General features: G+C 42.3%; 1 protein-coding gene across 1 annotated transcript; it reads left to right on the top strand.

The window, feature by feature from the left end:
* Positions 1–149: 149 nt before the first annotated feature.
* On the top strand, positions 150–11,284 carry ALG8 (ALG8 alpha-1,3-glucosyltransferase). Its single transcript, XM_040056085.1, has 13 exons — positions 150–246; positions 1,116–1,194; positions 2,490–2,683; positions 4,107–4,216; positions 5,566–5,633; positions 6,127–6,253; positions 6,812–6,915; positions 7,026–7,146; positions 7,437–7,576; positions 8,006–8,145; positions 8,834–8,931; positions 9,335–9,407; positions 10,670–11,284. The coding sequence occupies exons 1-13, from the start codon at positions 167–169 to the stop codon at positions 10,899–10,901; spliced, it is 1,566 nt and encodes a 521-aa protein (XP_039912019.1). The 5' UTR covers positions 150–166; the 3' UTR covers positions 10,902–11,284.
* Positions 11,285–11,552: the final 268 nt, after the last annotated feature.

The raw sequence follows: 11,552 nt of genomic DNA, 5'->3' as shown, positions 1-11,552 counted from the left end.
TCCTCCTCGTGCCCGTCCCGGCGCCTCGCAGAGCTCCGCCCCTTCCCGCGCATGCGCAGCCGCGCTCCCGGCGCGGCGGGCGGGGCGGGCGCGCGCGCTTCAAACCGAAGCCGGGCGGCGGGCGCGGCGCATGCGCGAGGCGGCGCGGGGCCGGGGGGCGCGCGCCATGGCGGCGGGCGGCCGCGGCTGGTTCCGCGCGCTGGCGCTCGGCGTGTCCTTCCTCAAGTGCCTCCTCATCCCCGCCTAGTAAGGAGCTTCCCTGCGGGACGGGACGGGCGGGGACGGGGCGGAATGAGGGTGGGCGGCGCAGGGCTGCCGCGAGCCCCCGAGGGCGGCCGGCCGCGGGCAGCGTGGCGCCGCGGTCCTGAGGGGGCCCTGAAGGTCCAAGTGACGCCCGCGTTCGTGAGGGAAGCGAGGCGGCGCTGCCCCCGCCACGTGGCACAGCTCTGCTTTCTCCTTCGGAAGCTCTTGTGGCCTGTTCCGGCTGTTCGGGAAGGCCGTTAAGTGTGCCGAAACATTAGTGCTTTGTAATTTAAAAGTTTTTGTACTGAAAAAAGCCCCAAATCGCTGTTAAACTTCAGTTAGAACTTGGAATTTCGCATTAATTGTCCGAAAAAGCCAAGCTGTAAATAGTTTTTGCCCTATGAGTACCTGTATTAGTGACTTTTTACGTGGTCAGTCATAAAACAAGGAGGAATGGTTTTAAACTAAATAAAATGGGAGATTTAGATCAGATGTCAGGAGAAGAATCTTCACTGTGAGGTTGGTGAGACACTGGCACAGGCTGCCCAGAGAAGCTGAGCATACCCCGACCCTGGGGAGTGTTCTAGGCCAGGTTGGATGGGGCTTTGAGCAACCTGCTCTAGTGGGAGGTGTCCCTGCCCGTGGCAGGATGGTTGGAATTGAGACGGTCTTCAGGGTTTTTCCCCAATCCAGGCATTCTATGATACATCTGTGACACAAAGTTCTTGAGCAATATCGATGTTACTTGATCACAGTGATGTCCTAGAGCTGATAGAGGCTTCCTTCTTACCTCTATGTGGTGATGTGCTCTGAAATTTTTCCCATTTAAGTGCATATGCATGTATGTGACACTTAACGTGCGCCTTCTGTAGTTACTCCACAGATTTTGAAGTCCATAGGAACTGGCTTGCCATCACCCACAGCTTGCCCCTCTCTCAGTGGTACTACGAGGTAAGGACCTGTTTGGGGTGTTTTTTAGCTGAATGTAAATTACAAGCACGTTGGGTATGACAGACCTTGCGAATGCTGGAAGAGATGGTTGGTGATTCTCATGTAGTGGGACAAAAAGGTGCTGGTCACAATTTGCTGGCCATGTGTAGCATTTAGCTAAAAAATGAAAATTAGTTGGGGAAGCTGCATGTACATACAGAGGCGGAATGGGAAAAGCAATTAAGGCACGTGGGTTATTGGGAAGGCTGAATAGCACAAGAGCAAGTTGCATTCTGCTCTTAAATTGCTGGTGCCTGCTCCTCTCGTTGGTGATACACAGTTACCAGAATAAAGAGTGAATCATACTAATGGGTAGATACATCTATCCATTATGAAGTCAATCACTGTATTAAAGCTTTGGGCCTTTGCTGGTGTGCTAGTAGAATGCATTGATTTTAATCTAGACGAATCACCTTTAGGTTTGTCATAGTCTCAGCCTACCTAATTGGGTTTTAATCTGTCTCCTGATATCTGCTGGAGTACACAGATAGATACGGTAGTGTCTAGTACTCCACATAAGTAAAGTACTCCAAAAAAGTAAATTATTTGTGCAGGTCAGACTTTGTAGGGCTGATCCAAGGACTGTTTTACAAACAAACTTTTATAATGCCAGCATTAACCCTGTGCCAGAACATAGGATGCCTTTCATCAATACAGCATAAGCATTTGGGAACATGCTCACTGAAAAATACACTCTATCCCAACCTGCTCTGTTCATCCCTACTCCTCTCCTCTTTCCACAGCCAAGGAGTTAATTCTTGGTGAGGACGTAACACCTACTGTCCTTGTGGGAAGAGGTCACAAATGCCATTTGATCTTGATACGGTTGTGTGAGAGTTAAGACTTCTTAACTGATGAGTGAAACTAATTTTGGGGCCAGAGCAAGGCTGATTGTATCGGTGATGACTCTAATATAGACAAATATTGGCTCTAAACTATTTTACTGAGATTTTGTAATATTGGCCCTTTTACTGTAAATTGATTACAGATAGCAAACAGTTACATACTGGTTAGGTGCAGATACACAAAATGCTCTTTAATCTTTTCCTGCTAATCAGGAGATGTCACATCTCCACCAGTACTGCAGGAGAACAGCTTAAAGCACCACAGAGCTGGCTACTGATTGTGGAGTGGTTTGAGTTACACAGAGGTTACTGAGAGAAAACACATCTGCTGGTTTTCTGCAATGAGCTGTACCTGAAGGGCTTCAAACAGCCTGGTTTGTTATAAACTATGTAATCTTATTTTGTCTTTAGGCAACCTCAGAATGGACCCTGGATTATCCACCATTTTTTGCCTGGTTTGAATACGCACTTTCTCACATTGCCAAGTACTTTGACCCCCAGATGTTGGTTGTTGAAAACTTGAATTACGCCAGTCGTGCAACCGTCTTCTTCCAAAGGCTTTCTGTCATCTTTACAGATACCCTCTTCATATATGCTGTTCATGAGTAAGTCTTAATGTTCTAATTTTAGGGGTACTGGATAGTCCTTCATATGTGAGCTTGTTCTGTTTGTACAAATCAGCTTATGAAAGAAGGGAAATGCCAGAGTTGTTTGAATCTGTTCAAGGAGAATTTGGGATATGCTGCTAAACACAAGATAACGTGTTCTTCTTGGAGATAAAATTTTACTATGTGTGATGGATTCGCAGGCACTCAGACACCAGCTGCTGTTTCATGTGTTGTATTTGGGTTTGCTTCTGTCACTGGACTCATTTTGTAGGAGTTGCAGCACAGCTGGTGTGCTCAGAACAGTTTTTTTCCTGTTATTTTTCTTATTACTCTGTTCTTCTACAGTAGAAGCATAAAGGAAATCTTGTCACAAAAGGTAGTATGATCAAATATGCAAAGTTGCTCCAGTGTTTTTGAGGATAAACTGATTATTCCAAACCTGATGTAATTAGGATTGGATGCTTTCAGGCGTGACCTGACTTTGTGAAGAATTATTACCTTATCCCTAAAGTGTAGAGTAGGGTGGTGTTCTGAGAAATAGATTGCCTCCACTTATGATTAGGCTATGAGTCTTCTGTCATTTTATTCATTCTGCTCAAAACCTGTGTAGGAAATTCTCTGATTGGAGCACTGCCTAAGCTCCTTTATTTACTTTCTTTATTTGAAATGGGCTAGCTTTGCATTGTTTTATTGTTTTGACTCACAGTCGTATGTATATAAGGCTGAAGGCTCAGGGGTGGTGTCTGCACAGGGTCATTTTGCCAAGAGAAGTGGTAAATGCCCTCTGCCTGGAAAAATTCCCAGCCAGGTTGGATGGGGATTTGAGCAACCCAGTCTAGGGGGAGGTGTTCTTCTCATGGCCGAGAGGTTGCACTAATAGTATTTTGACACAGATCATCTGTGATTAAGTGATTTAATGTGATTTAAGACTACTTTCAGAAGTCATATGAACAACCATATTGCTTCACACTGAGATGTAGTAAGTTGTTTTTAACTAACAGAAATAACTCATAATATGGCAGGGGGCAGCGGTAGCCAGGGACAGGTTCATGTCCAGCTGAGGACTTTAAATACAACTCCTGTGTTGTCTCCAGAAGTAGCAATACACTGCTCAAGATGGCAAAGCAGGCTGTGACAGCTTTACACTTACTGAATGGAAGACTTGAACCTGAGGCTCTTATGTAATGTAAGCTTTAGCATGTGGAAAACACCCCAGCTAGTGAAATTGAAAATCCTTTTTTTTACTAAACTTTGTTCATGATACTCTCTGCCTTTGAATTTAGCAAGAGTTTTATCATTGCCTTGCATCCTGGTAAAATGGCTAACTTCAGAGTAAGTGCAGTTCTTAACTCTTTAAACCAACAATGGTTTTGCTTGTATGTTTCAATAAAAGTTTCTGTTTTCTTCTGTTCTTGTTTAGGTGCTGCAGATGTATAAATGGAAAACGAGCTGCTAAGGATATCCTGGAAAAACCAACATTTATTCTCGCCGTTCTGCTCTTGTGGAACTTTGGGTTGTTAATTGTGGATCGTATCCTTTCAAACCATTGTGGGTTGTTTGTGGTTTTTTTGTTTTTTTAACAACCTGGTACAGTGTGTGGCACAATCCTATATTATTGCTGTCATAGCAAGTAACGCCGCTGGGTTTGTTTCTGGGGTTAGTTAAATAACTTTGTTTTCATTAGAATTACTTCTTAGCCAAATGGAAGTGAGTCAGTTCTTGGTCTGATTTGCCAGGAGTGGAGGAGGACCAACCAGTCTGGCAGCAATGTGCCTGTTCCTGCTGGCTGTTCCTCCTCCCCCTGCCTACAGAAGTATTCTGGGTGTGGTTCCAAGTTTGTCCCATGGCAAGGAAAATCTTCAAAGTGCTTTAAGATTCAGACTCTATTCAATTGGTTAACGTTACATGAGAATTAGGAAGTCTTTTTAAAAAGTTATCATAGAGTCATACAGTGGTTTGGGTTGGACGGGACCTTAAAGATCATTTCGTTCCAACCCCCTGCCTTAGGCAGGGACACCTTCCATTAGATGATGTTGCTCAAAGCCTCATTCAGCATGACCTTGAACACTTCAAGGGATAAGGCACCCACAATTTCTCTGGGCAACCTGTGCCATTTCCTCATCACTCTCACAATAAAGAATTTCTTCCTAACAGCGGATCTAAATCTCCCCTCTTTTAGTTTAAAATCATTCCCCCTTGCCCTTTCACTCCACGCTCTTATCAAAAGTCCCTGTCCAGCTCTCAAAGCACCTTCTAAAGGGGCTACAAGTTCTCCCCAGCCTCTTCCCTTTTCCAGGCTAAAATAACCCCAACTATCTGAACCTGTCTCCATAGCAGAGGTGCTCCAGTCTTCTGAGCATCTTCATGGCTTTCTCTGAATACCCTCCAACAGTTCCATATCCTATATAAAAATAACTCTGGAAATTGAAATTAGTGCAAATCAGTCTTGGCACAGTGAGCATTTAAAGGAGGGACTTCATTTTCTCTGTCACAGTTCTTGTGTGTGTTGCCTGCTTACAAGTGGTAGGAAAATGAGGGCTACTGTCACAATCCATTAACCAATAGGTGGCAGAAACTAGTGACTTACAAATTAAAGTGGAGATTTAACCTTTTTTTGGTTTGTGTTACAGAAGTTGTACAATGCTTACATAGATTGCTGTGTTTCATTTCATCAAGGTGATATGCCAGCATTAGTGTATTTTGTGTCTAACACTACTTACAGGTAAGGTTAAAAAGACTTGTGTCTGTGTAGTGTGAGTGTAAGGTTGATCTGTGTTCTTGATTTAAATTCCATTTTAATTTATTCCTCATAACTTTGAGTCTTCTCCAGAAAACATAGTAGTAAATAAATCTTGCTTTATTCCTTGACTCAAGTTCAGATATTCACTTCCAGTACAATGGCTTCCTCTTTGGGCTGATGCTTCTTTCTGTTGCTCGGCTGTGTCAGGTAAACCCAAGTGGCTCTTGTCTATTTGTTGCCATGTGTACTTTGGGTGCATTAATTCACTTCAGTGGGCTGCTCATGTGGGCAATGGCAGTGGCTGTGTGAAGCTGGATGTCTATTTATTGAGTTTGTAGGGGAGAGAAAAACTGGAATCTCACCATAATTGCTTACTGATGCTGCAGCATTGCTGTTCCCCATAAGAAAGCTACCTGCAGTGTTACCCCTGAGCAATGTGGCATCACTTCTTGGCATTTTATCTTCTTCCAAATCACCAGTCCTTAGAAAACATACTCCTGAAGCTGTGAAGAGGTGATTGTGTGACAGGATGGTTTCCTTGTCCATGCCTGTTACACATAACACTACTGAACTGGTAATTTGAAGTAAATACTCTTTTTAATACTTACGATAAATGTCCCATCACCTTAGGAGTACAACAGAGGACCATTAAAAGTGACTACAAAGAGAAGAGCTTAGGTTTGATTTTGTTTTCTTTCAGAAAAGGTATTTGGAGGGTGCTCTTCTTTTTGCTGTTCTCCTGCATTTCAAACACATCTACATATATGTGGCCCCAGCATATGGCATTTATTTGTTACGATCCTACTGCTTTACTGCAAATAATGCAGGTAGGGTGGGGTTTTCCTCGCTGGCTTTTGGGGGGAGTTGTGTTAATCAGTAAAATTAGGGGAGCACTCAAGACCTGCAGATACAATTCTGCAGACAAAAATTCTGCTTGAGAGCAGAATTAGGATCTTGAAAGATCTTTGAAATAGATTTGTTTTGTACAGTTCCTGTTTCTTTAAGAGTTCAACATGAACAAGCTGCAGGTGGCACTTGAAAGCCAAAAGAATTATTCTGGATACGGAACAATTAGTATCAGAAGCTATGTCGAATATCTTCTTTGAGTTTCTCCCCACTTTTTACCATTGAAAGTAAAAATGCCTGATACTTCTCATGTGAACAGGGAAGGTAAATTTGGAAAATACTGAAAGCTTGTGTAATGCAGGAGCTGCAGTGTGGGCAAAAGAAATGCCAGCTGTTGAAGGAAGGAACTGAATATATTGACATAAAAGGCTGTGTGCCCATCTTAGATAGGTGTTAGCAATTCCTTGTCAGTGGGGAATGCTTTGTTTCCCTTTCCACTTCCCACAGAAACTGTTTCCTTAATCCTTTGTTTCTTGTAGATGGATCCCTGAAGTGGAGAAGTTTCAGCTTTCTTCATGTAACTCTTCTGGGACTGATTGTCTGTCTTGTTTCTGCTCTTTCACTGGGACCCTTCCTAGTATTGGTAAAAAACCTTTTTTCACACGTTACTCCCCTGAACAGTTTGAAAATTTTGTTATGTAAACCATGTCTCATCTAAAGAGGCTATTTCTTTGGTGTTCTTGTTTTCTGTAGGGTCAGCTGCCTCAAGTCATTTCACGGCTCTTCCCTTTCAAGCGAGGTCTCTGCCATGCCTATTGGGCCCCCAACTTCTGGGCTTTGTATAATGCCATGGATAAAGCACTGACAATTCTAGGTCAGTATGTTACTCTTGCTTTTTGGTGCCTGTCTGCAGATAGAGCTCTCTGGATTTTAGTCTTCCCCATTTGAAATGCAGGCAGTAAATTGTGTTTTCAGACTGCCGTAAGTCGTATGGCTGTCCACATAATCTGGTCTATAAGTTAGCAGCAGTAGGTCACAGATCAATCGCTTCCATCTGCCATCCTTTAAAATTTAAAGAAAAAACTTGGCCATGCACTTAGTTCAGCTACTTCATTTTCTTCATTAGCATTTATCAGTTTGTGCTTTTTTATGTTTTGTTTTCAGGGTTAAAGTGCAATTTTCTTGATGGTAAAAAAATCCCTAAAGCCTCCATGACAGGAGGGCTGGTTCAAGAGTTTCAGCACACTGTCCTCCCTTCAGTGACTCCACTGGCAACATTAATCTGTACTTTCATAGCTATTTTGGTAAGAACAACTAATATTTTCTGTAATTTGATGTGTTTTGACCCTCAGAGGTTTTAGTTGATAGTATGCACTTCACATGAATTTTAATTCTAGGGCAAAAAATAGATTGTTACTGATATGTAGTGACTGATAAAATGAGTTTAGTGGCTTTGGTTGGAAGACAATTTTTGCATGCAACACAAATAGGGGAGAGTTGGCTGTAGTCTTTCAGTCTACTTTTCCCTCCTGATATTTCAACAGAAATCCTTCAGGCTCTACTCATACATCCAAATAAATAGATTTCCTCCAGTGCTGTGTAATGCTTGTGCCACACAAGCACAACCTGGGTGCAGTGTGTTTAGTAACATTGACAAATCTCTTTGGACAATGGCTTGTCTTCAGGATTGCCAAGCTTTTCACTGAAGTCCTGTTTTTGCCTGTTGTTTCTAGCCCTCTGTTTTCTGTCTTTGGTTTAAACCTCAAGGGCCCAGGGGCTTTCTACAGTGCCTTGTTCTTTGTGCATTGAGTTCCTTCATGTTTGGCTGGCACGTGCATGAGAAAGCAATACTCCTTGCTATTCTGCCTTTAAGGTAAGTGAATTTTGGACAAAACAGTTAGCCAAACGGAACCTGCAGCCACTTGTTGAGGAAGCCTCAAAGGGAATCACTTTGTTTTCAGTATATTTCAGACGAGGAGCTCTTTTATAGGATGCCTTAAGCTGTAACAGTGTAGTGCCCTTAAAGTAAATTAATTTTGGGCACAGTTCAAACCTTGATGAGTGCTGTGGTTCATATTTTAAAATGCTGGACAGTTTGCTCAAGAGGCAGCTGAGGAGAGGGATTCTCTGCAGTGTGCTTGACCAGAGCAATACACAGTTCCTACCAGAAGACCTTCATGCCTGCCTAGGGTAGAAGTGAAGCTGTAGTTCCTAAGCTGCCTGACCAGTATTGCTACAAACGGTATTTCCCTTCCTCAGAGATTTAGTGATGTTTAAGCTCTTGTTTTGTGCTGGGCCTTGCTGATAGTTTTGTTCAGCGGCTGGGTGTGTGGTTTTCTGAGGGAGGGTTTTCCTGGCTGATTTTTCTCCTGTGTTTTTACTTCTGAGGCCACGTGGTTTGGAAGCAGGAGACTTCATCACAGGTCCAGTGTTAGCAGGGATGGGGATACTAGGAAGCTGTTTGGCTTGTTCTTCAGTCTTCACAGAATTGCATAGTGTTCTGCTGAAATTAGGTTTCTTTGCTAAAAGACAAAAGCATAACAAATTATTGCCATTTTTAGCTTATTGTCTATTCAGAGAGCCAAGGATGCTGGCATCTACTTGATTCTGGCAACAACAGGGCATTTCTCACTTTTTCCGTTGTTGTTCACACCAGCAGGTAAAATATTCTTCTCTTAGTTAATTTTTTTCTAGTTTGCAACATAGCGCTCAATAGTCTTAATTTGGTTGTCATTTGTGCATTAGTCAATTCCCAGTTGTTTGTGATTTCTTTAGAAAAGGGAAATGTTATTGATAGTGCTCTCTCAAATAGTAATTATAATTGATGTGTTCAGTGTATTTATAGATAACTGAAGTAAGTGTATTGCAAATGCTTGGCATTTGCTTTAGTAAATATTTTTGCTTATTTTTAGATATCCTAAGCAGTAAAACATGTAGGTCTGGAGAAAATAAAGCCTGATAATGCAAATGTGACTAGTAAGATTTAAAGATGCTACAATACGTATATGGCAAAATCTTTTTATAATTAATTTTAAAAGTACATAATGTTCTTTGTTTTTCAGAACTTCCAATTAAAATATTGCTTATGCTGCTGTTTACTGTTTATAGCTTCTCTTCATTGAAATCTCTATTCAGGTAATTAAAGAAATTTGATCTCAAGGCAGGAACAACAACATTTCTTCTAGTGTTGGGAACAGCCATTGTCATAAGGGACAAACAGCACAGAAACCTGATGCTGAGGAGTCAAATTAAGGTGTTACTAGTCAAAAGATGCTGCGTCCTCTGTTCTCAGGAGGCAGTGCTTAAAATAGGATTATTGCAGCACGTCCTGGTTATTGTCACAGCTGCCCAGTTAGTCCCAGGAGTCTGTAGATCCCCACCTGCCTCATGCTCTGTTAAAGCCTGGAGTTGTGATGCTGTAACCTCCAAGGATTTAGTTTGGTATTCTAGCATTTACTACAGTGATTTGTCTGCAGATTGATTATCTTATTGTACTGTGGATTTTTGCAGTAGTAGTTAGTATTTTAATGTGTGGAAGGGACAGGTTGTAAATAACATTCATTTGCAAGCTGTAATTTGTCATCAAAGCCGCAAGTACTTGGTTGGCAGAACACACAATTGCCGAAGTCGTCCTTTGTAGTTTCACAGCCTGTGGATCTCCTACCACTTGGCCAAAGATAGTGCTTATCCTTATAATCCCTACAGTCCCCACTTCCCTGTTTCCCAAACTTTTCACGGCAAACCCAAGCTGTAATATGAAGGGTTTGTAATGAAGTACTGTAAATGTGTATTCAGTGCTTCAGGCACCTGCTTTCTGTAGGTGATTTTATTTAAGAATTCAGTCATTCTGTCTCAATAGCTCTAGCTAAAAAACTCCACAGGAGCATAGTTTTTGTTAAGAGAGGGAGTTTTTGCGAGTTTCTTGTTCTTAACTTGCCAAAAAATGAAATTCACTTTAAACTACCTGCAGTAAACTCCTGCCATCAGTGTCCTTTGCAAAGGAGATCAGCTCACAGGAAAGTCCATCCTACAGAAAGCTATGGGGAAGAGGTTAAAAAAATCTGACATTTCCAATCTTTGGTTGTAGAACAACTTTGGTGGAGCAAGTCTTTGTATGAAGGGCTGCTCAGTTCACTGAGATAAGAGTGAGGTGAAGAGAGCAATTGATGAGGTTTCTCCTTAGGCTTCAAAGGCATCTTGGAACTTGATGAGGACATTGAGCTATGCTCTTGGTTATATAGTGTGGGTTTTTTCCTACTGAAACTCTTTAACTTGTTATTTAAACCATTGTTGTGATCTAATGGGAGATTCTCTTTGCACTGGGATAACTGAAAAACAGTAGTTATTTTTAGTTAACATATATTTTAACACTACCTGTTTTTTAAATTGTCTGACAGGAGAGAGAAATCTCTACTTAACTGGCTTGAAACAATCTACCTCATTCAACTAGTGCCCTTGGAAATCTTCTGTGAGATCATATTTCCCCTGACCCCCTGGAAACGGCACTTCCCTTTTGTCCCCCTGCTGCTGACCTCTGTGTACTGTGCTCTGGGAATCACATACGCTTGGCTGAAACTCTACGTCTCTGTCTTGACTGAGAGAATTTCTGTCAGACAAAAGGCTGAGTAAAGCCACAGTGCTGGGACCACAGTCCCAGGATACCCCTTGGAGGGGATTCCTGCCATGGTGAGGGGTTGTCACAAGGCCATCCACGAGACAGCGTACGTGTGCCATCGCCACGTGGGAGCTCTTCGTCCAACACTCCTGCACTGCCCAACGAGGATACCTCTGATCAGAAGCACTGTCACAGTGACAGGGAGGGCTGAGGATAAACTGAAGCTTAACGAGGTCCAGACTTCTGTCCTGAGGGAAAACCTGCCTGATTTTCCCATTTTGGTTTGTATTCCAATAGAAGTTGCTGTGGCAAATTACAAGGGATGGTTGCTGTGTAGGAGGGCGTTGTAACTGCTCTATGGAATTTGTAAATTAAAAACTTGCTATTTTTTGTTTGAGCATTTCTTGCATTATTTCAGCTCCTGTCTAAACTGTGCTTTTAAGGGACACCCACACAACTAAGGACGTTGTGTGTAGCTGGAAACTTGTCCTGAGGTGCTTTGTCAAACTCTTGCACACTCAGATACCAAATTTTAATCTGTCCATGTCCTGTTGATCTCCTCATTTCACAGATACTTTGTAAATAGGTTTTAATATTCTTCTAGTTGCCCTTTTTTTGTAGACCAGATGACCAAACTGAGGCATGCTACTCAAATGAAGTAGTAT

The sequence above is a fragment of the Hirundo rustica genome, chromosome 2 (genome assembly GCF_015227805.2).
Source record: "Hirundo rustica isolate bHirRus1 chromosome 2, bHirRus1.pri.v3, whole genome shotgun sequence".
In the NCBI taxonomy this organism is placed as follows: Eukaryota; Metazoa; Chordata; class Aves; order Passeriformes; family Hirundinidae; genus Hirundo; species Hirundo rustica.
Note: the sequence above shows the minus strand (reverse complement) of the source record. Positions and strands in the feature narration are given on the sequence as shown.

Bases quoted from the DNA above. Each gene is read 5' to 3' on its own strand.
- ALG8 (XM_040056085.1), top strand. From the start codon at position 167: ATGGCGGCGGGCGGCCGCGGCTGGTTCCGCGCGCTGGCGCTCGGCGTG. The intron at 7,577-8,005 runs GTAAGAACAACT...TGTTGTTTCTAG, and splicing joins GTACTTTCATAGCTATTTTG to CCCTCTGTTTTCTGTCTTTG. The intron at 8,146-8,833 runs GTAAGTGAATTT...TGCCATTTTTAG, and splicing joins CTTGCTATTCTGCCTTTAAG to CTTATTGTCTATTCAGAGAG.